Source organism: Crinia signifera, chromosome 3 (assembly GCF_055691185.1).
Source record: "Crinia signifera chromosome 3, ASM5569118v1, whole genome shotgun sequence".
Classification (NCBI taxonomy): Eukaryota; Metazoa; Chordata; class Amphibia; order Anura; family Myobatrachidae; genus Crinia; species Crinia signifera.
Window position 1 is genome coordinate 277377011 of NC_139219.1, and position 23436 is coordinate 277400446.

The 23436-nt window shown below is 41.6% G+C and overlaps 1 protein-coding gene across 12 annotated transcripts in view; it reads right to left on the minus strand.

Moving 5' to 3' along the window:
- GIGYF2 (GRB10 interacting GYF protein 2) overlaps positions 1-23436 on the minus strand; it is a 94933-nt gene that overhangs the window by 22601 nt on the left and 48896 nt on the right. For 7 of the 12 annotated variants that reach the window (XM_083178120.1, XM_083178124.1, XM_083178119.1 and 4 more), the window contains exons 8-14: positions 21760-21954; positions 5110-5327; positions 4827-4989; positions 4556-4723; positions 1921-2174; positions 1572-1719; positions 1301-1461 (exon numbers count right to left, since the gene is read on the minus strand). In XM_083178120.1, the coding sequence (XP_083034246.1) occupies positions 1301-1461; positions 1572-1719; positions 1921-2174; positions 4556-4723; positions 4827-4989; positions 5110-5327; positions 21760-21954 (1307 nt within the window). The remainder of the gene's footprint in view (positions 1-1300; positions 1462-1571; positions 1720-1920; positions 2175-4555; positions 4724-4826; positions 4990-5109; positions 5328-21759; positions 21955-23436) is intronic. The other 5 variants (XM_083178131.1, XM_083178129.1, XM_083178123.1 and 2 more) reach the window with 4 other exon arrangements.

Genomic DNA, 23436 nt, shown 5'->3' on the forward strand with positions numbered 1-23436 from the left:
CTGAAATGACTTGCCATATTACATGGAGCAACCCAGTGGCATAAATAGAACTATGCGGGCCACATAGAAACATCTTGAAATATCCCCTCCCCCACCCCCCATTGAAAAAACACATGGAGGAAATAATAAAACCCCTGATTGGTCCAGTAATCTTCCTGTTCCCCTTTACCAATAAGGAAACTACTATATTTGCTGGGTCCCTCAAGCGGACAGGCCACATAGGAGCTACATCCCCGTGCCCTCTATAGTTATGCTACTGGGGCAAGCCAAACCCCCCTTTTGCAAAGGCAGTAACCAGCTAGAGATACAGTATAGGTGAGGTATAGGGGAGACATTTTAAGACAATGAACTCAAGAGTTAAAGGTTGGTCGATCTGGATTATTAGGTTTGGTAATGTCACACCGCACCTCGAACTGTGTCAACCAGGCAGTAACCTGGCAATAAACCCCATTTTTTAGTGTCATACTCAGTGAGTGTTCCATTACTAGCTTCAACGTCAATATCATCTGCCACAGTGGTACATCTTACAATTTATAACTGTTTATATTATTGGAATTAGTCTTGTATAGTTAGGTTATTACTCAGGGCAGCACGGATGTTCTAGTGGTAAGCATTACTGCTTCACAGTACTGAGGTCATGGGTTCAAATCCCACCATGTGCGGAGTTTGTATATTCTCCCTGTCCTTGCGCAAATTTACTCCGGTTTCCTCCCACAATACAAAAACATACTAGTAGTAGTACGTTTATTTATAAGGCGCCACAAAGTGTCCGTACATAGCAAAAAAAAAAAAATTACAAGGTAACGTAGGTTGACTCCCAATAAAATTAACCCTAGAATGTCTGTGTGCATATACAATTGGTAGGAAATATAAATTGTAAGCGCTACTGAGACAGGGAATGATGAGTGTTCAATTATTCTCTGTAAATATGGAATATGTGTGCTCTATATAAACAACAGATATAAGTAAATTACCCAAAGTGCTATCTTTCTTTTAGATCTAGCTTTAAATGCCCAGATGGCAATTTGGGCTGACATTTGGAAGTGATTTGGCACGACTTACAACTCCACCCCCCCCCCAACCCACACACACACACACCTCCATGCACATACGGGTATCACATCCAGCGCCTGGGCCATTGAGGGGAAAGACACTGCAACAAGTGCCTATCTAAACCTTAGTACCCCAAAAATATCAAGGTATCGGGGTACCCCCAGAGTGGATTAGTGAGAAATAAAACAAATACTGAGCTGTAGGAAAGAAGCATTCCCATTAATCAGAACAAAGGAAGATGACTTACTATTCTAGGAGCTGTGGGGGTGATGAATGGGACTCTGCCCCATAATTTAATTAGATCACCAAGTGTCTGAAAGGCATCGTCACAAACTCTCCTTAGCAATAATGTCATGGGGAAGTATCCAGCTTGATACCACTCTGCCATCTCTCGATTATTAAAAGGACCTATGAAATAGACAACTGTGGTTTGAAATGCAGAACACAAAGCAACATTCTATAATGCAAGTCAGTAATATACAGACACTAGAAGCACAAGACAATAGGACAACGCTCACCTTGGATTTCTCCCTGCGGATCTTTGTAGAACCATTTCTGTTGGCTGTCTGAAGACGGTCCTTTCATTCTGTGCTCCGGTGCTTTCCCTGGTAACCGGTCATCATCTAGCGTCCCGTCCTGCAGGTACGCCACCATCTGTTGTGCCTGCTATAAATGGTTACAAATTACTTCTTAAGTAACCACTGAAAGACTCCTAATCATTTCTCATTACTAGTTGCTAATCAGTTACTAAATTCGGTTTGCTAATCCATATGCAGGGAGTATAGAGAATGGTAACAAAATTGTGACAAAGAAAAAACACACATGAACATAAAATGTTCTGATAAAACTCATCCTATAGTCTTTTACCTGCTCTAGATGATCTAGACCGTCCTCTTCATCAGGGTGTAGTGTGCCCATTCCTGGTGCAGCACACCCTGAAGGATATGTAGGCCCAGAGGAAGGGCTTATCTGGAGAGGAGGCGAGGAATGAATTGCTAGTCCCTGATGAGAACCTTTGACGTGTTGAGCAGCAGTGCTTTGGGTAAATACAGGAGATGGGGATTGAGGTATACAAGAAGCTGTTGATTCGAGTGAACCTCTGGGACCATGTGAAGCAGAATCTGCAGAGACAATGTGAAACAATACAATAGACACATTAAAAGACTAATAGTTGCCAGTCTAGAAATAGCTGAAAGCCTAAACATTTCTACTTCAACAGCTAGGGGGGTATTCAATCCTGGGTTCCGACAGTCGGAACGTCCCAACAGTCGGAACCCTAGGCCCGTTTTCGGTACCCTTGCCAGTTTATTGGGAAGGGGGAGTGTCTGCAAAGAAGGCCGTGATCTCGACAATAGAAGTCGGGTCCGTTCCGTCAAGCTGCCTCTTCAATGCTGTCGGGAACAACATTGTTGAATAGGCGTCCGCCACTATTTCCTCTGTCGGAAATAGCGGCGCGGATTGAATACCCCCCTAAGCATAGTTCTCCACTTTATTACAAAATGCCAACATTGCAGTATTAAGTGGGCTAATAAATATAACATACAAATCTTATCAAAAGTGGTAAACATCTAAAAAGCAACAAGTGGCGAAGTATAAATATACTCCAATTAAGGAGTAGTTTAATTAAGCAAATTTGGGGTATACTGTTGAAACAACAAACATTAGTGGATACTTGAGAAACAGCTTCCATTATAACAGCTGAAAATGATTTTAGAACATAATATCTTAAGGGTGAAGCTGTTCTATGTTGCCTGCTGTGAAAAGCTGAAGAGATGAGCAAAGTCAGGATTGGAAAAAGAATGCTGGCAGTTGTAGAGAATGTACAAAAAAATAAGTTTTTTTTTTTTTTAATAGAAATTTGTTGAATTAAGTCATTGTTTAATGGAAATATCGCAGTCACGCTGGATACCAATGGTGAGGTGAATGTGAGTATTAAAAGGATATAACTGAGTTCATGTTTCAAAATAAAAAAGTTTTTTAAGACAAAGAGGAAAACAAGTTAAGGGGTGTACATACAGTGCGATTTCATTGCGATTAGATCCCGATTCCATCAATCCGGATCGAAATCACACAGCAAGCAAACCGCATTTGATTTAGACTATATAGTACATATCTGTACTATACAGTCTTGCCTGCAGAGTATTCTTCTATTTGATATAGACTAAACGGGAGCGTGCACCAGGATCAAATCGGTATCAAATGAGGCTAAAAACCATTTGATTCGATAAGCAAAATCGAATAGAAAACTAGACTGAAATCTGTGTACACCCTATAAAATACGTAACCTCAGATTAGAATGCTAAACAAGCCTTATTAACCCCACTACTGATTGACTTCAGATAGTACTGTTCCTGGTTCAATGGGAATAATGAAATCAATTTATTCATCACTACGCAAAGTGTTTTGGTTATGTACATAAAGATACACATTGTTTAGAACAGTTGTTTCTCTCAACATAATAAAAAAGGAGTTGTGTCTTCATTAGAATGATCACCACATCATCTATATATAATATAGGCCAAATTAATTCTCTGCCATGGGACAATGGAATGCTCCTAAATGCAATACCTACTGAACAAAACATTGTTTCTTTTACATCAGACCCCATATAAGGGGTGTCCATTAATCTGAGCAATGCTGAACTACTGGAAATACACACGGGCTCTACTGAGGGATTTCTTTTACTTTCTTATCTACTGTGTATGGGGAAAGCAGGAATGCACTGTTGCCCATCAACAGAAAGTAATAGTAAAAAAAAGAATATCCAACAACCATGCCTATACTATGTGCAAACAATAAATATTGTCAACGATTTCCCTTGAACTCTCATTCAAACTATATAGTGCGTACACACACTGCAATTTCCAAATGACAGACTATCGTCAGTGGCCACGCCCAGAAGTAGGATGTCATTGCCAATATCCTCAGATGGAACTGCATGTATTAATGATGGAAGATGGAGTCACTTACCTGCTGCACTGCAAATATGTACAAACTATATCATGTGAACGATTTAAAGTTACGAATTGTCCCGTAACGATAAATTGATCAATAACACACTGTGTAACCAGCTTTACCAGGACAAGACCCATAGAGAAATTGAAATAAAAAGGTTGCTTAGGACAAAACAGAACTACTCCACTGCTTTCATATTGCACAATCTGCTTTCAGTACGGAGTGCATTGCTGGGACATGTGACAAACTGGCCCCATACCTACACAGTCCCGGTGGTTATCCGCAATCATTGATGAGAGACAGATACCTGAAGCACATGCTACCAATGACTTAATGACAACAATCCCCAGTTGTCAAATCTGATGGTGCACTTCTGGTCTGCTTGAAGCAGGTGCACAACTTCAGTAAATTACTACATTAAACTAAACAATAGATCATGAAGAAATTTCAGTAAATGCACAAATTCAACTACTGAGAGCGCAAAGGTTAGTTTACTGTTCAGGCAAACGTGAATTAAGGCAAATACTGCCCATGTTTCATTTCTGACCTTCTTTATGGCTCAGCGGGGTTGGCGCTGCTGGAGGCGTTTGAGGTTTTACTTCCTGCTCACTGTTATTGTTAACTGTTGGAGTAATAGCCTTCTGGACAGGCAGATCAGCATGAGAATCCGTCCTCTTTGCTGGCGACAGGGCATGTGTCTCTAGAGATGTAGACACTGAATGGAATACACAAAGAAAATGTATTGGAGACAAATAACGATATCCAATAACTCATCATTCAATAACATTCATTTAAAAAAGGACAGCTATCCACTATACCTGATCTTTCTTCCAAGCGGTCATTTCTCGCCATCTCATTTGCTTTCTCAGCTGCCTCTTTGGAATCTTCTAAGTTATTACCATCAGAATCTGAGTGGTTTTCTCCTCCCACAGGACGGAAGTCCAGCTCCTGCTCCTCAGGAATACATTCCTTCTGCACCTTCTGGGAAAAGAACAGATGCATTCACCGAAAGGGAAGGGAGCCCTAGCAGATACATTATTTAACACAAAAATGCAGGGTAACTAATTAAAAAAAAATGTGACACCAGAAGGTGAGTCATACCTTGGAAGGTAGGAACGCCCCTGAAGAGTCGAAGGTGCCCGTTTCATCTTCTGCATCCTCCAGGCACCATTCTGGCAAGCTGTCCCTCTCATCCTCCGCACTACCAGAGCCACTCCGAGTCCTTCGATAGCCACGTTCATCATCTCGTTCTCTGAAGTCAAACTCGAACCGCCTACGGCGCTCTGGATGTTCTCGCCACCCCGGCCCTCGAACACCATCTTTGAGGAAACAAACAAAAGCAGAAAACAAACTGAGCAAGAGTCACACACTTATTGTTCACTAGAATAATGTTTTGCGTTGCCCCAGCTCCAATCCAAGGACCATGAGTTATTCAATTGTTTGTTCCGCTGAACCATCATGCCACTGACATCCTTTATTTCTTCTCACACTCTTCTGAGGTGGCTTGCAGGTGGAATTTGAGCAGTGCGTCTGGCAGTTTGCAGCGGTTTAGCCACTGTAAGCAAGTAATTCCCTGTGCATTTAAAAGTGGCATGTGCAGTAATGGATGCCCAGCTGCACAAACAATTGAATACTGCTCATAAAATTAGACAGAAGCTGCAGGTGTGAGTAAACAATTGAATTCCCCCAATAGATTAATATATTGCACTATAAGTATAAAAAGCAATATATGGCAAATAAAGCAGACATTTGGCTTGGCAAGTATAATGTATGTGGGAAAGCTAGGGTTAATCACCTTTAGACACTATCAAATAATACAAATCTCTGCCTGTCAGGGTGCTTAAACATAACTAGAATTCCAGCAGTACTATAGCAGTCAATAATCCAGCTTGCAATCACTACAAATATTTGCATATATGTGCAGGTGATAACTAAAAGCCCCCCAAGGTCATTCTCTGGCATTTATTTCATTTCTTTGCCAACATTCATACAATTTATCCAATTTGTTTTGTAGGAGAAAACAAAATCATTTTGGATTCTTGGGATTAACCAGCTTCATTAAGTATAACAAATTCTTTGTATCCAAGAACACTTCCTTTCCCTGTAAGTGTAGGCAGAGCTAATCTACCACTACCAATAGCACAGTTAGAATGTCTTTGTCTGAACAAAAACCTTCTACTGGACAGAGGAATTTTGTTATTGCCACCTTTTGTATAATCCGCAAACAAACAAAAAATAATATTTTAATTTAAAAAAAAAAAAATCCACATTTCAAAATCACACAAGGGTACATTTGTATATGGTCTCAAATTCTACCACAGAAGTATTGTAAACAAATTCAAAGCCCCATACACACTAGCCGTCATATGGGCCGTGGACGGCAGATACTTGATATTGAGTGTACACACTAGCCGATTCTATGAACAATATCGCTCAGAAATTCTTTTGCATAGGGGGCTTAAATGACACAAGATAACAACCAGTGTGAATAATCAGTCGGGGAATAACATAACCTAAAGGGGGATATTTACTAAGATGGGGGTTATATTTCACATGGGATGTAAAGGCCCCCCATACACTAGGGCGACTTGTCCTAAGGACAAGTCATCCCCGATTTCCCGAGCTCCCCAGGGGAGCTTGATAAGATTTGGCACTTGATGTACCATTTTTTACATGTAATAAATCGGATGCGATTTATCACATGTAAAAACCCGGGGTCCAAGTGGGGACTGTCCGGGGGAGCGGCACGAGATGTAGTGGCAGGCAGGGAGCGGGGACCGTGGCGCAGATGCAGAGCAGAGACCTGGGGCGCAGCGGGAGAATAGAAAGAAATCCTATTCAAAAGACTGGGCGGCCGCTGATTGGCTGTCATACCCTACGCCACGGGTCTTCAACCTGTGGCCCTCCAGATGTTGTGGAACTACATGTCCCAGCATGCCCTGACAGTTTTGGCATGCTCTTATAGGAAAAAATGTGGCAATGCATGTTGGGACATGTAGTTTCACAACATCTGGAGGGCCACAGGTTGAAGACCCATGCCCTACGCAATTTGGCCAATTACACCCGATTTCTCGGCCCAATCCTCCAGAATCGTGTGAAAATTGGGGCCAAATCGCGTAGTGTATGGGGGCCTTTACTATGGGCAACCAATCAGAATGTACTTATTTAGCACATTCTAGAAGATAATAGATTGCATCTTATTGTTGCCCATAGCAACATCCCATGTGAAATAGAACCCCCATCTTAGTACATTTCCCCCATTAAATGTCTAGATATATTGGCATTATCCCTGCAGCACATCAGATATATCTAACAGCTATCCATACATCTGGCTGTGAGTGCGACAGACTTATACCCCTTTCACACCGCACAAATAACTCGGGTCACTGTGTGGTGTGAAGGAGCCAACAGGAAAAGCCTGTATCAATCTGGCATTCCGACCCGGGTCAAAAGAAGGGTTTTACCCAGGTCGGACCGGGTTGCTGGGCAGTGTAAACGCATAAAATCGGGTCCCCTTTACACTACAGGGAGGCAGCTTCAGCTCCAAGTGCTGCCTCCTCCCCCAAACCCTTATGATGTGCCACAGCTCCGCCCCTACTTTACGTTAGTGAGCTGGCTTATTGCCAGTAGGGATGCCGATCCCGGGATCCCGGAAATTTTTGACCGGGATTTGAATCCCGGGATTGGAGGCTCCAATCCCGGGATTGAAATGCGCATGCGCATTTGATCCCTTTTCCCAGTGTAGCACTAAACGGGCCGGGGAGGAGGTGGGTAATGCTGAGTACGGGCAGACGCGACGGCGTGGGAACACTATGTAGTTGCGCAGCGTGACCTAACATCGCGCTGCCTGGCAACAAGGTTGTGTGGCTGCGCAGCCACACACTGCCTCCCACTCTGCCTCGTCTTGCCCGGACATAGAGTTACCCGCCTCCTCCACCGCCGCACAGCTGCTCATCCTCCGTTGGAGGTAATTTATTCAATAGGGAGGCCAATCCCGGGATTGAAAAAAATGGCCCGGGATTGGCCTCCCTAATTGCCAGGTCGTTTCACCTGGCAAGTCGCTCTCGGGTTGGACCTGTGTGCAAACCAGAATTTGCAATATGAAAGTGGTATTACTTGCTAAGCAGTGTCAGGAACTGCCAACCAAGGCATCACAACCCTCTAACTATAAAAAAAAAAAAAAAAAAGCTGTGGAAAGCTTTAGCATGCTCCTGATTGCACACCCAGATATAGGGACAGAGGGGGTTGTCACTTACACAGGACTCTCATCATGTTTGAGGTGAAAAAAAGACCCCCAGGTAACTATGTAAATAGAGTATCAAATAGGGGGTGCGCAACCAATAGACAATAGGTTATATGTCAAAGCAGATATATTTCGTAAAAGCACCAACTATCACTATTCAAATAATGAAACTTCTGTGCTAATCTGAAATCCATCACCAGGGTGGACATGGATCAATTACACAAAACCACAATCAAACATGTAGTTTTCAATATTTTATATATGTAAACTAGAGATGTGCAGGTTCGGATTTACCCGGATCTCAAAACGGGATCTTATTGGCTATCAAGCTGTCACATGTTTTGGAGCAAAAACATGTGACAGCATATAGCAATTAAGTTCCTGTTTTGAGATCCGGGTAAATTCAAACCTGCACATTTGTAATGTAAACAGACTGATATATAACCATCAAAACTTAAAATATATATATATATATTTTGTCTTGATATGTATTATAAACATTCAACGTAAATGAAAAAGGAGGTGGATCTATATATTAATGGTTTCTGTACAGAATACTTTGTTAGGCTTATAAGCAATTTAACGAAGTAGCAGTAAATGAAGTCTTCATAGGTGCTATCCTGCAATAAGTCCCCAATGTGGATATATCCTGAACACAATGCTAAATAGAAGAGGTCCGACGCTGGGTCCACACCTACAGATTTGTCTGTCCAATCTGGTGATGTGTGGCAGCATGTGACAATCAACCAATTGCTCTCAAACACTGGAAAATGAACAAAAACAATTGTTTGGTTAAATTTGTTAAGTAAACTGGCTTTAACTATAATAACCAGTGATGGTTCTCCACTGATTGATTGTCATATGTTCCCACATTTTACCAGATCTTTGTTTCCACCAGACAGATTGGACAGAGGAATCTTAAGACTCCCATAGGCCGACAGCTCCCAGGAAGAGCTCATTAACAATTTGGCCATTTTTTACATGGGATAACTTGCATCTCAAGTAGCTGTGGGGGCAGAATAAAAAAAAAAAAAAAAAAGAAAAACCTGGGCAGCACCAGGGTCTGGGCTACGCTGAGCGCTCAGGGTGTGGGGGTGCAGTGTCACGGTGGACCAGCCACTGATTGGCTAAGAATGCTCTCCCTCTCAGCCAATCAGAAAACAACAAGACAGAAGTTTCTGGACTGAACTGTGCGCTACGTATGGAGAAAACCATACACACCATGCCTATTGTAAACCATTGAACACTTGTTATGTCATAGTGGTTTTTAACTCTGCAGCACAACTGGACATGATTAAAGCTGGGAGAGATGTATCCAACAGTAGTTTTTTTTTAGAACTGTATGTTTTACGGCAAAGGTGTAAAGAAATCTGGAAATATTTTACTCCCCAGTGAGTAAAATCACAGGGTATGATGATTTTCTAGACACTCTATAAAAAGGTGTTCTATAACCAAATCCCCCAAAACTATTTATGCCCTTGAAATAAGTATTGATAAAGGACATATGGTCTGAAACGCGTTGGAGGAGGGGACTTGTAAACACTGGACGATACATCGGGACTTAACATCTACAACAAGCATCCAGGGACGCCTGTGGTTTATCATCTCATGTTCTGTTTGTCTACTTTGCATAGTGGACATTAAAATCTGGTGAGAGTCCATTGTTTACACCCATCATGAAATGTATGGTTTTTTAGTCTATTAAAATGTTATTTCACTATTTGGACACATATTATTTGGTTTGTCTACATATGGAATAATTTGGAGAATATTGAAGCACTCCAAGGAGTGTCATTGCTCCCTCAATCCTGAGCGCTGATGGTCTATTATTAAGTGGACAATTACACAGGGTACGGTTCTCATCACATACAGGTAAAATCTGTTAGAATTTGTATCTGACGGTATTACACTATATTTGGTCTTTTCTTTTTATGTCACATGAGTCATTATCAGAGATATTAATGATGGAGTGACATCTGTATCTATACATAGGAGCGCTTAAAAAACTGTCGGTATTTTCTTTCATTCAAACACTCTATAGATGTACATAAAGTATGGGTACCCTCTGTTCTGTTGAAGCTTTGTATTCAAGTGGCCTCTCTGTTATATCAGAAAACAAGAAGCAGCTCTGTGACCCAGTCAGTGCTGTATGAGCTTAGGATAGGACGATTTGAATAAACGTTGCATTTAGAAGGGCCATTGCTTTTTTCCCCATGTTCCACCATGTGTGTGACCCCCTGGCTAAATGTGCATTCCTAATATCACACACTTTACCACAGAATAATCCACACGACCAGCCAAAGCCACATAACACTCAAGCACCTTTTCTTGTATAAATAAATCATTGTCCACCACCGCTACGTACCACCCACCACACATCTTACAGCATGACCAACTGACCATCATGCATTTACAAAGACACTTCACAAGTCAGCACCCAAGGGGTTTGGTAAATAAAGCAGGACAATACCAATGTGACTGCTCTTTTTTTCATATTAAACAGTGGCTAAATTCAAGAACAAATTAAAAAAAAATAGAAAACCAGAAAAAAAGACCTTCATTAATGAACATGTTTGCACGCAATGCATGGTCTACAAAAAATAAAATTAAAAAAATAGACTTTAAAGCTTGCGGCAGAAGTGAAAACCAGCAACATGTAAAACCGCAGATCTACAAATAAACCTCTAAATGTTTTATCTAAAAGTGCCAATTTTCTTCCTCATTACAACCACAGTTATCAGTTTTTCCAACAATTAGCAGATTAAGTTATGAAGCAAGCTTCTAAGATGTACCAAGGCTGTCTACACAAAGCATTTATACATAACTAGGCAAGCCTACTCACTCTGGGGTTCATGTCGACATGGTTAAAGTGTCCACATTTAACATTTTTATACAAGAAGGTTTAGTTTTTTGCATATTTTAGCTGAACGCTAAAACCAACACAAAATCGGCCCGGCAACATTTTTGTGCCAACATAAGTGTTGATTTAGTGGATATTTTATATGTCTACGCGACGTCTGTCTCAACTTACTGAATGTCGACATTCAGAACATGTCAATGTTCTGCCGAGATACTAAAAAATTACTCACATAAATGGCAACAAAACCACCAGCACGTTCCGAAATTCGGTATGCCATGCTTTAGATCAGTGTTTTCCAATTACTCTCCTCAAGACACACTAAAAGGACCAGATGCAAAAAGTTTCAAAGTGATAAATTGAAGAGTGATAAACTACCAGCCAATCAGCTCCTGTCAACGAAGGGTGGGTGGGCTGGTCAGCGACGGGTGGGCTGTCGCTGTCAGTGGCGGACAGGCAGGAGCTGCACCAAGGCCACCTTACCTGTCTGGGTCAAAACAGGTTACCCAGATTTAACACTGTAAAAACCCTGCTTGGTTCCCAGGTAAGAATCCAATTTCACTATATAGTAAATGACAATGTATGGATAGGGTACCGAAAGACTTAATTGAACTACATTATTAACTATATCCTTCAGTGTGTATACATTAGATCTTTTGTCCAGGACTTCAGCGGGAACAAGGGATTTGTATGAATTCCAGAAAGGTGTTTCACTTTCCTCCAACATGCCAATATATACTAGTAAGTCAATGTGTTTATGGCATAATGCAGCCGACTATAAATAAGTATGGTAGGGAATTTGTATTGTAAAATCGGTCAACATTTCACATACAGAAGTAGGTTGGTTACACACTACACAGAGAGATCTGCTAATAGGCCGTCAAGCTGATCCTAGTAAGCATACACACTTACCGATCAGCAGCTCGATCTGTTAATCCAGACATTGCAGCTGGTTGGGCATATGAATTTTCCTACCCAGCTTTGATGTCCATGTCAGTCGTCCATGAAGCCAGTGTGCGGTACGTTGCCCAAACACACAGCCAGTCATGCAAATTTATCTGCTAGACATAATGGCATTGGAGCCAATGCTATAGGTCTGAACTCTGTTGTTAACCGACCTATCAGATGGGCACATTTTCTGATCCGCTAAAGATCTATATTATTTTCAAGGGAACAGATGATATAGACAAGTGTATACCCAACCTAATCGTTCAGTTGGAAGGAAAATGTCCAGTTTTCCCAGTACACTAGAACTTTTATTGTTCAAAGAGATTTGATTTTACCACCTAGCTGCAATGACAGTGATGCTTCTTAGCCATTTTACATGTGGGAGCAAAGGAATGATTAAGGTTAGTTTCCACGCTCTACCCGAGGATCATTCCATGTCAGTTCAACCAGGTGTGTCAAAAACCCGTCTCAGATTTTCATGAATAGATTTTAGTTGAATGTCAAAACAACTATTTCTGCCTAATAACTTAACAGTCTGACATTTAGTTATTAAATATAGATTTTTTTTTTCCATTAAAAAGTTACTTATTTTGGCTTCTTTATCCAGTTTATAACAAGTATCATGGGTGCTTATTAAGATAACTTTTCCTCCTGAATCCAAAAATGAAACCAAGGGCCTTATTCTAGTTCACTCTGTCAAAGTCTTTCTTAGATGGACAAAACCATGTGCACTGCAGGGGGGCAGATATAAAATATGCATAGAGAATTGGATTTGGGTGATTTATTTAGTTTCTGTGCAGGAAAAATACTGGCTGCTTTATTTTTATACTGTAATATAGATCTCACTTTGAAGTAAAACCCCACCCAAATCTAATTTTCTCTTCACAAGTAACATCTGCCCCACCTGCAGTGCACATGTTTTTGTCCATCTAAGAAGGATTTTGTCAGAAAGAGTGAACTAGAATAAGGCCCAAGTGACTATCTGCCTATGTTTTCATGTAACGGCAAAAACGCAAATTTTTTCAAATAATTAACACAAGGTTAAATTTAAACTAGATATCCCAATTTTTTGTAGGTGCATTAAGACCACAAAAACGGCATAGTACTCCGTTATAGTCGAGAAAAAATAATAATAATGAAGTTGATGTTTAATTACTGTTGTATTTCATTCACAAGGAACCATTACATTTTAAATTTTAACATAACTTGAGTAATCACTATTTTCCCTTGTATTGAACCTATTGCAACAGTATGTAATTTTTCTTAACGAAATTGCATACTGCCTTCCAGTACTTCCTTGGATAGTAGGCATTTTTGTTACGCAGAGGACGTGAATAACCCTTCTCTTGAACAGATTTGTTAATTGGTTTTATTTCATTAAGTGCACCAGCACATCTTGTCCTTCCTCATTACATTGAATAATATAATACCAGCTGTTATCGCACACTGCTGCTATGTATGTTCCAGATCACTTTTGTCTACATATTTTGTGACTGTGACTGTCAAAGTTACACGAATGCTGGGTACACACCAGAATGATTTTGATATAATTTCCGCGATTTTGACTTGTTGTAAGACAGACTGGATATAAAAAGTGCATCATCGTACCTGTTTTCAGTACAATTCCAATGCGCGCCCCCACCGGTCGTTTGTCGGATTGGAGATTTTACTTGCTGCACTAAAGATTCGTCAACTCAAATGACCACCCTACGATTTAAAAGAAATAGTTTCACAATCGTCGCACGATCATGGTTGTTCTGGTGTGTACCCTACATTACTCTGGTTCCTGCTGTATTCATGTCATTTGATGACAACGAATACATGTGTAGCTCCTCATTACTAATAGACCAAAATCTGTGAGTACCTATTCTTGCCATACACTTTCCTGTATCTAGATGGCTATGCAACTTGATTTTGCAATGCTGTATTTCATTTTGTGACATGTACATTTGCCCAGCTATACAGGTCCAAAGCGGTCAAGATGTGATGGAATTCCACTGCCTCTTACCAGAAGGTGTTCCCAATAAAATAACAAAAAAATAAAAAATAAATCTGCTTGAACGTTTAAGTCATCCTTATAGAAGCATAATATCAAAATGTTTTTGCAGGTCTTGTATTGTGCACTAGTATCACAAATATAGTAGTCAACATATTCCAATTTTGGTAGTTTGTAAGCTAGTAATACCTAACCATAACAAAGGCATGCACAGTCATTGCTACATGGACTCTGGTATAGTTTATAACCAACGCAAAGACACATAGTTTAAAGTGTCACAATTAACTTGCGAAAAATGTACAGCAAATGGGTGGTGTTGCTTATGTAGGATCCCAGTGGAATCCTTCAATTACATCCTGGCACACGAATAAATAATTTTCTGCAAAATCTACATAGCTTCTGTTTTTGAACTAATGGTTTTCTTTACCTGGCATAGAGCCTGCTACTTTGCTGTATACAGATGGGCTGTTGCATCAACAGCACTACAAATAAATTCATGGAATTGTGCCACAGTATTAGGGATTTTAACCAATTTGGTCATGTTGGACCCACTTCATAAAAACAATTTTGTCATCATCCACGTCAAGATCATGAAAAAAAATTTCAACTATTTTTTTTAAATGCTTCCAGAACTGGGCATTGACACATCGATGAAGCATACAAGTCTCTGTAGCCCATCTTTAGAGCAGCAACTAATAATTGAGTTTTGTCGAGTTTCGAAAACACACAAAGAATGCATACTTCTTGCAGCAACACTTACAACGTAGGTTGTAAGGAACAAAACTTAAAGTACATCCTCCACTATAAAAACAGTACCATGCTGACTGTAATTGTGGTAGTCCTGTATACCTTTGTTAAGCCCCTAGAAAATAATTGGATATTTAACGTCAATTTGGCGAGCCTGCAAGGGGCTTCTTTGCACTTGCCCCCCTGTCGGAGCACCAGCAATCAGGATTCTGATGTTAGGATACGGACAGACGGTATCCCCCATCGCCCTGCCATACAACACCTGTTTATTTTCTCCTTTAGGTCTGCATTGGCTGTAGGCTGTTACACAGCAGGAATAATTCATTTCCAAATTTTGCAAGGGAGAACTTGCACTCTACCCTCAACTTCATCACCTTAATTGATACCATCTGCAAGGAAATTACATCCCTATGCCCACGACCTTGCCTTCTTCAGCTACAGATGGGAATACGGTCCATGTCCTCTTAGCTCATCTTTCTTGATCGATCTGCTGCCTTTTGCACTAATGTCTCAACCTTTTCAGTGCACTAGCCTTGCTTTCAGTGCAAAACGTCTCTTGCCAACATCTGCAATGCTGACTGTGCGCTTGCACTTTGTTGGGTACAGGATAGGCTCACTGAGCGCTGAACTGCCTTCCCTGCCCATCAATAAAGATCAAGTCAACCAATCTTCGTCTCATATAGATCTTTGTTTTATTGGTTTATTGTTCTGTGTTGATCCAGCAATGTCAGTTTAAATTTGCTGTTAAACTGGGCATACACTAGGACAACTTGTCCCCTCAGAGAAGTTGCCCACAAGCCCCCCTGGAGTTACCCAGTACCTTCCTAGGTGACAGGGTCGCCTGCAATATATCACATTCAGCCCTTTTGCAGCCTGCCCGGCTCAAAAGCAATCCAGTAGAGATTGCGGGAAGGAAGTAGTAGTAAGTGGGTTTATTTTGGGGTTATTTCAGTATCCGGATTTTATATTTTGATGCTGCTGCGATGCGTTAATGTCTTATGTAATGTCTTTGTAATAATAGGATTATTATTTATTTATAGTTTCTGGTACTCTTTACCTAGCACGGCGCCCATCGCAGGCATTGAATGCACTAAAAAAAAAAAAATCGGGTGCGACGCGACCGACGCGACCGACGCGATTTCCCATAGGGAACAATGTTAAATGTCTCAATTGACCCGATTTTTCTGTTCAATGCCTCAATTGACCCGATTTTTCCATAGGAAACCATATTAAATGGCCCACAGAGGCCAAATAGGCACCCTAAAGTGTGAAATGGCCCCCACAATTGTTAACGCCACCCCACGATCAACGTGAACCCGAAGCGTGGCGAGCGCAGCGAGCCCGCGAGGGGCGGCGGTACGTGCCCTTCGACCTTTTCATACCCCCACTATCCACGGCGGCGTGGAGTTGAGAATAGAATAGTGTGGCGAGCGCAGCGAGCCACCGAGCCCGAAGCGTGGCGAGCGCAGCGAGCCCCGCAAGGGGCCGCGGATACCTGCGAAGCCCGCGATTACCTGTGAAGGTATCCGCGTCCGCTCGCCACGCTTCGGGCTCGGTGGCTCGCTCGCTCTCCACACTATTCTATTCTCAACTCCACGCCAACGTGGATAGTGGGGGTATGAAAAGGTCGTAGGACGCGGGCTCGCCATGCTTCGGGTTCATGTTGATCGTGGGGTGGCGTTAACAATTGTGGGGGCCATTTCACACTTTAAGGTGCCTATTTGGCCTCTGTGGGCCATTTAATATGGTTTCCTATGGAAAAATCGGGTCAATTGAGGCATTGAACAGTAAAATCGGGTCAATTGAGAAATTTAACATTGATCCCTATGGGAAATCGCGGGCATCGCGTCGCACCCGATTTTTAGTGCATTCAATTTTTTTACCTGCGATGCCCACGATCAAAATCGTGGGCGCCGTGCTAGGTAAAGAGTACCTAGTTTCTTATATAGCGCAGCAGATTCAGTTGCGCTTTACAATAGTAGACAGTGATAAAACAAACTGGGTAACAACAGACAGACTTGGAGGTAGGAGAGCCCTGCTGCAAGCTTACAATCTAAAGGATTAAGTGATTTTGCAGTGTTATATGTGTGGAATGGCAACATATGCTCTCTTATCTAGAAAACCTACCTGAATGGCGCCTTCAGGTATAAGCAGGGCTATTTTTCAGCAGGCTCCAGCAGGAACTGAGGCCCTTATTCTAGTTCACTCTTTCTGACAAAATATTTCTTAGATGGACAAAACCATGTGCACTGCAGGTGAGGCAGGTGTAAAACCCCACCCAAATCTAATTATCTCTGCACAAGTAACACCTGCCCCACCTGCAGTGCACATGGTTTTGTCCATCTAAGAAATATTTTGTCAGAAAGAGTGAACTAGAATAAGGGCCTCAGTTCCTGCTGGAGCCTACTGAAAAATAGCCCTGGGTATAAGTTTAAAATTTATCCTGCGGAAGGAGCGTCTTGCTAGTTTAAAATACTACTCATTTGACTTTACACTCCTGTATTGTATGCTTCTATGTACAGTATAACGATATATAATACTATATTATATTGCTTTTTCTTTTCTATTTATCCATTATATATGTATCGCAGTGGCTAATATATCTTCGATATGAAGTTCTGTAACTAATAAAAATTACGCAATTTAAAAAAAAAATATTTACAACGCTGTGTTATCTTCCAATGGTAAAGTCCCTCTTATTTGGCTGACCACAAGGTCAATTAGGTCAGACCACACACACTTGACCTAATGACCCTTTGTGGTTAAACTAACCCACAAAGTTCCAACAGATAGTCAAAGCAAAACTCACTATACCATACAAACAGGTCAGCGGGGCTTGGGAAATCAAGAGAACACTGCTGACATGGGGCTCCCTGATGGGCTGCTGGGTCCTACAAATGTCCAGTCAGACGACCAACTTTTTTTGCCCCCTGTATTTTTGGAACCAGGACTGGTTCAAGAGCCCATTGAGGTTTATTTTAAATACAGAAAACGCCCTATGAAAATATTTCCCAGTATTTTTGGAACCAGGTCAAAGGGGGCCCCCCTCCTGGTTATGCTCAGAAGGGGAGACCCAATGCCGGTTTCTTTCTTTTCTTAAAAACTTTCATTTACTTTTACATATAAAACCATGCAAGGTAGTCCAACACCTATAACCCAAGGTTTTTCCAGTTAACCTTTCTGAAGTCTATTAGACATTCATATTTTGAGACAAATTTGTGGATGAATTTGCTCGTAAATTTGCTGTTCCTATTGAATTGTATGGAGAAATGCGGCAGAGTACTATCGGTGGTCTATTCATACATACATTTCTTTGAGGCCTTCATTTCCATTTGTAAAAGCGATAACTTGGCCGTTCGTAAATTTGCCAATGTGCAGGGCTCAGCCGGGAATGGGATTGAAAGGGTACATTCATCCCAGTCAATATTAGTACACTCCCCTAATTGATTCAGTCTCACTGATCAGGTCTGTGGCTGCGAATAGCGGGCAGATAATTTCTCAGGCCTATTCATGCACTGAAACTGACTTTAGGTCACCACTTCCTTTGTTACTATGGCGCCCATCAGAAATTGTGGGACACCGTACAAACAACATGCAGGGTCCCCTCATTCTCTGTAGCCAATGCCACAACCAAGACATACACAAACATACAGAATAGATCCTGATAATAGCATAACTAGAACTCCAGGCTTGTTCACGGCTGAATATTTACCACATACGTGTCAGGTGAATTATCTTCTACCTTACAATGTGTCTCAGTTACAGATTGAGCGGCTATAATTTTTCTAATGATTAAAAATGTACCGGGACCTAAATAAATACTTCAGTCACCTGCAACGAGATGTGTTAGTTTCCAGAATAAGCTTCAGACAACTGTAGAGCCATTAATATTTAGGGTAGTGCTTATAATATAGCTCTAGAAAAGCCCCCTTCCTCCTGATAGCAACTAACCGGTATAAAAAAAAATCATTAGAGGAACTCAATTGATACATCCTAGAAGGGTTATGGTGCCCATACACTCTACGTTTTGGGCTGCTGGTGCGATGTGCGTTCCCGCGCACACCACATCGTACAGCACAAAAAGTTGCAGGTACTTTATGAAATAGAGTGCGTTTTGGGTAATAACCTCCATGGGCAATATATTCCACCAACAAAAGATACCACACGAAGCAGCAATCTGAGGTACACTTTGTAGATTAGCCTATGTCCTGCTTAGGAGGTGGTTGCAGCATCCCGACACTCCCAAGAAAAAGTCAGGTTTATGTGTTTAAAAAAACAAAAACTAATAAACCCAAATGCGTAATTAATCAGAATTACAATAAAATATCCTGCTGCTATCCAATGAAAAAAACACCATTCTATTACTGGCTCACGCTACACCGATCCTATGTTTTCCTGCAGAGCAGTAGCAGGGGGTACGGTGGCAGAAGCAATTAGAAGCCAATTGTGATGGTGGTAAGTGAAGAAAGCATTTGGCAAGAGGAAAGCCGAGAGCTGGTCCCGGTGCCCTAACCCCTTACCTATGGTTATTAGTGATTAAGCTCACCGTCAGGTGAAAGGAGGCTGTGACATGGGCTCCACATGGACAGATATGCACTGTAGGAAGAGCAGGAACTAACCATAAGAAACAGTCCTCCCTGATCAACCCAATACGCAGCATGATGTGTAAAGCAGATAAACCCATGCAAACTGGATATATTGCGTTTGCATGTCCAAAAGCCAGACTTTGGGGGGGGGGGGGGGGACTTCTACTTGTCCACTTTAGGAGTGTAAGCAGAAATAATGTGCACCCACTGCACTAGGCAGAACCACTGAATACCATAAAGGTGCGTCAGTCTTCCACAAATAACATTCTATACATATTTTCGAATCCCATTGACACAAAACATACAGGGGTAGATGTATGATGCAGTGAAGAGAGAAGTGATAAAGTGCCTTGTACTTAATCACCAGCCAAACAGCTCCTAAGTGTTAAGTTACAGGCTGGGTTTAAAAAGGGACAGCCAGGAGCTGATTGGTCGGTGATAAAGTACCAGGCACTGTATCACTTCACCTCCCTTATCACTGCTTCATACATCTATCCCTCAGTTCAGTGCAGCAGACAAATCACTTCCACAGCAATACATTTCTCTAATGTGTTTCTTATGGACCTCCTAATTTCAGAATACCTTCCGCTTTGTAATCATTACGTGCTGGACCACGTCCAAGCTCTAGGCTTCATATTACTGAACCAGGAAATCACAACCATGGTCCTCAAGGCACACCAAAAATTCAGATTTTAGTGATAGAGGCTAATACCCCTTTTACACACAAATCCGACCCAGTATTAGGAATACTGCTCCGGATCCTAGATGTGAACCGTTTAAACCAGGGCTGGGCAATAGCGGCCATCCAGCTGTTTATGAACTACACATCCCAGCATGCCTTGCATCAATTTAAGCATGGCCACATAGCAAAACTGATGCAAAGCATCCTGGGATGTGTAGTTCATCAACAGCTGGAGGGCCACTAATGCCCAGCCCTGGTTTAAACTGTGGTGCCGACCCGCAGAGTAAAGGGGGGTGGTGCTTGGAAATGACATCTCCAAACACCGGGACCGCCGATCAACATGCTGGACTGCCCCTGCCCCCATCCCCATGCATACCCCGTCCATGAGGTGAACGGATGGTGCACACAGGCATCCATTCACTCCTCCCTGCAGAGTACAGAATACAGCAGTGAAGGCTGTGTGTGCCCCCCGCCCAACCTCCATGTTGACCGCAAGTCGCTGCGGCTTGGAGGCTGGGCTTCTCCTATTGCTGTAAAAGGGAGCTAGGTCGGATGACCCGGCGTACCCGTTTACACTGCCCTCTACCCAGGTCCCGCCCTTGTTCTAGCCATGGTCAGGACATAGGTAGAAGTCCCGTGTAAAGGGACACGGGTTAACCCCTTTTACACCACAGGGGAAATACCCGGGTTTTTGCGGCGGTGTCAAAAAGAGTATAAGTCACCTGTACTCAAGCATGGATATAACCAAAACTTGCACTGTTAGCGTGCCTTGATGACCAAGGTTGGAAATACCAGTACGAAAGTAATTCATCAAGACGTATTACTTTTCCTTATCGTGAAGACATTTATTGTGCCACGCACATACCTTAAGTATGTACACCTTATCAACCAACAAGTCCTTTTTATGATGTACTGACATCTATATTCATAGCCTCATTAGAAGCATAGGTTGTCCAATTCAACATGGGACATGTAGGCAACTCTATTAAATATAATCCCCATAAAATCTCTGTGTGCTTAAAAAATGGAACGCGGTGTCTAAGATTAATTTACGTAGACCCATTGGTTGCGATTGGTTCCAATGAAAAAAATAACTAAATTGCCTGTTATTACCAATCTGCCTTAATTTAATGTGACCAGTAAGTATTGCTGAAAATCTGGGTTTCAGATCTTTGACCGTATCCTCTAGAATCAGTATTCTCCTACAACATTTACCAAGTGCATTATATAACATAAGTAGAAGCTAATTAGTTGCCACGGGCAACATCTCCCACTTTTCACCGAATCATATCTCCCACTAAATCTTCCAAGACCTCAATTGCATAGTAATGGCTGATTTAAGTATATAGAATTGCATGCCGCATGCAAACACGCGGCATGTAATTAGCAATGTGTTGCTTTGTATTGGGGCAGGAAGGGGTTGATAGAATAGTAACTGCTAAATGTTACATCTGGAAACCAACTTAGTGACCAAAGTGTCTGATACCTGAGACAATCGGGTCCGATTTATGAAACAAATGTATGTTGATTACTAAACATACATAAATTTGAATTATTTCCTGGCAGCCTTATTATCTGCACTCGATTCTCGTGAGTATTCGGTTTAGTAGGGTTATTGTATAATTGCTCCCAGCTAGATTACTTACTAATGGTTTTCATGCCTCTAACATCCTCTCTTTATTGCATACTTACCAGGACTATGAGAGAGCCACCTCTCACCATCTCTTCTGGGTGCTGCAGTCCTCCACACACCACCACCTTCCTCTTCTTCGCCATTCAACTCCTCCCGCAGGCTACGCCAGCTTCCAGTCTCTGCACGGATAACTTCTTGCTTTCTCCCAGCAGCAGCCGCAGCAGCTGTGCCTCCCTCTTCCAACACAGGCCGAACTGAAGGAGTTCAGAGAATTAGTCTAGCAAAGTAACAACTGCAGAAGCGCACATTCCCCCAATACTAGGCTAAACCAGAGATTAGTGCATGAGCACCTGAGCGCACTGAATTCTCAACAGCTTTATGGAGCAAAGTCTCGACAACTAGCAGACATGCGGCCCAGTCTAATTTTGTCTGCTTAACTCTCTTCCTGTATACTGTATACCCTCAAACCACAATGGCTGGTGTAATTAGCTTCTTCCACTACTAGTAAATGTTTGATGCAGACTTCATGCTTAATCTGTTCATGTCCCTTTATTTTTCATGACGTGCCACATCGATTAACCTTTCAGTCCGAGTGCGGATTTGCACTGTGGGAATCAAACTGATTTGCAGTGAATCGAACCAATGGTCCCTGAGTTGTGAGGCATCTATGTTGTTAACAACTATGCCAAAGTGTTGGGATATTGTAACTTACAGAAAGAACTATTGATAAATGAAAAAGACCTTTCATTAGGAAAACAGGCTGTGAGCATCTGACACTCCATAGTAACATTAGTAATGGTAGCAGCTGAGGAGTGTGCTAGGGCAGGGGTTCTTACTTTCAAGTATCAAAAGCATTTCCGGTTAAGCCGAGGTGAATTATTGTCAGTTGGTAAAATCGTGTTTTAATATTTTTTTGTAGCATTACCCTATAATTCCTTTTATAAATGAATGATTTGGCTACCTAGACATTTATTATAAGGTGTACTTCAGTGTGTAGGTATGGCTGCAGCTCGTACAGTCATAAACTTATGTTGTAATTTTGCATAACCAGGGAGGCCCCGGTACATGGCTGAACAGATTCAAATCATGTTTAGAATCAATTTTTCCCTACATAAGTTATATTAATCAAAGCTGGCATATCTAACAGCAACTAAAATGCAATACTTTTATTTCATAAATATTTTAGCAATATCACAGCTGATGAAAGAATGAATTATCTACAAGCTATTTCATATAATGAAACTTGGACTTTAGGTATTGGTCAGTTACTAGGGACACTTCCTTTCCAGGTTGATAGGAGTTAATGCACCTTCAATATGGACACATCTGCAGCTTTGACTGACTGCACAGATCAGAGCTTATGAGGGAAATGTAATAGGATGAGAGATTCAGAAAGTGAGAGATTTGAGAGAGATGTGAGAGATCCAGTGTTTTTAAAGCGGCAATCATTTACACTGCAAAATTTGGTAGTGTAAATGATTGCCGCTTTAAAAACGCTCACTTTGTGTCTCTCTCATCCTATTACATTTCACCCTGTGTGTGCTATATCTAAGGGTAAAGGAGCTCTGCAGATGGAAGACTAGATCATTCCTGCTTAGTGCAAAACTAGTTAAAGTCCTAATCAACCTATTGCAAGTATAAAGTACCCAATTGGCCTGCATGTAATAACATGCAAGTAGATGGATATGGAAATGAGTCTAGTCAGCAGAAGTGACATTTTAGTTTACACACAATAA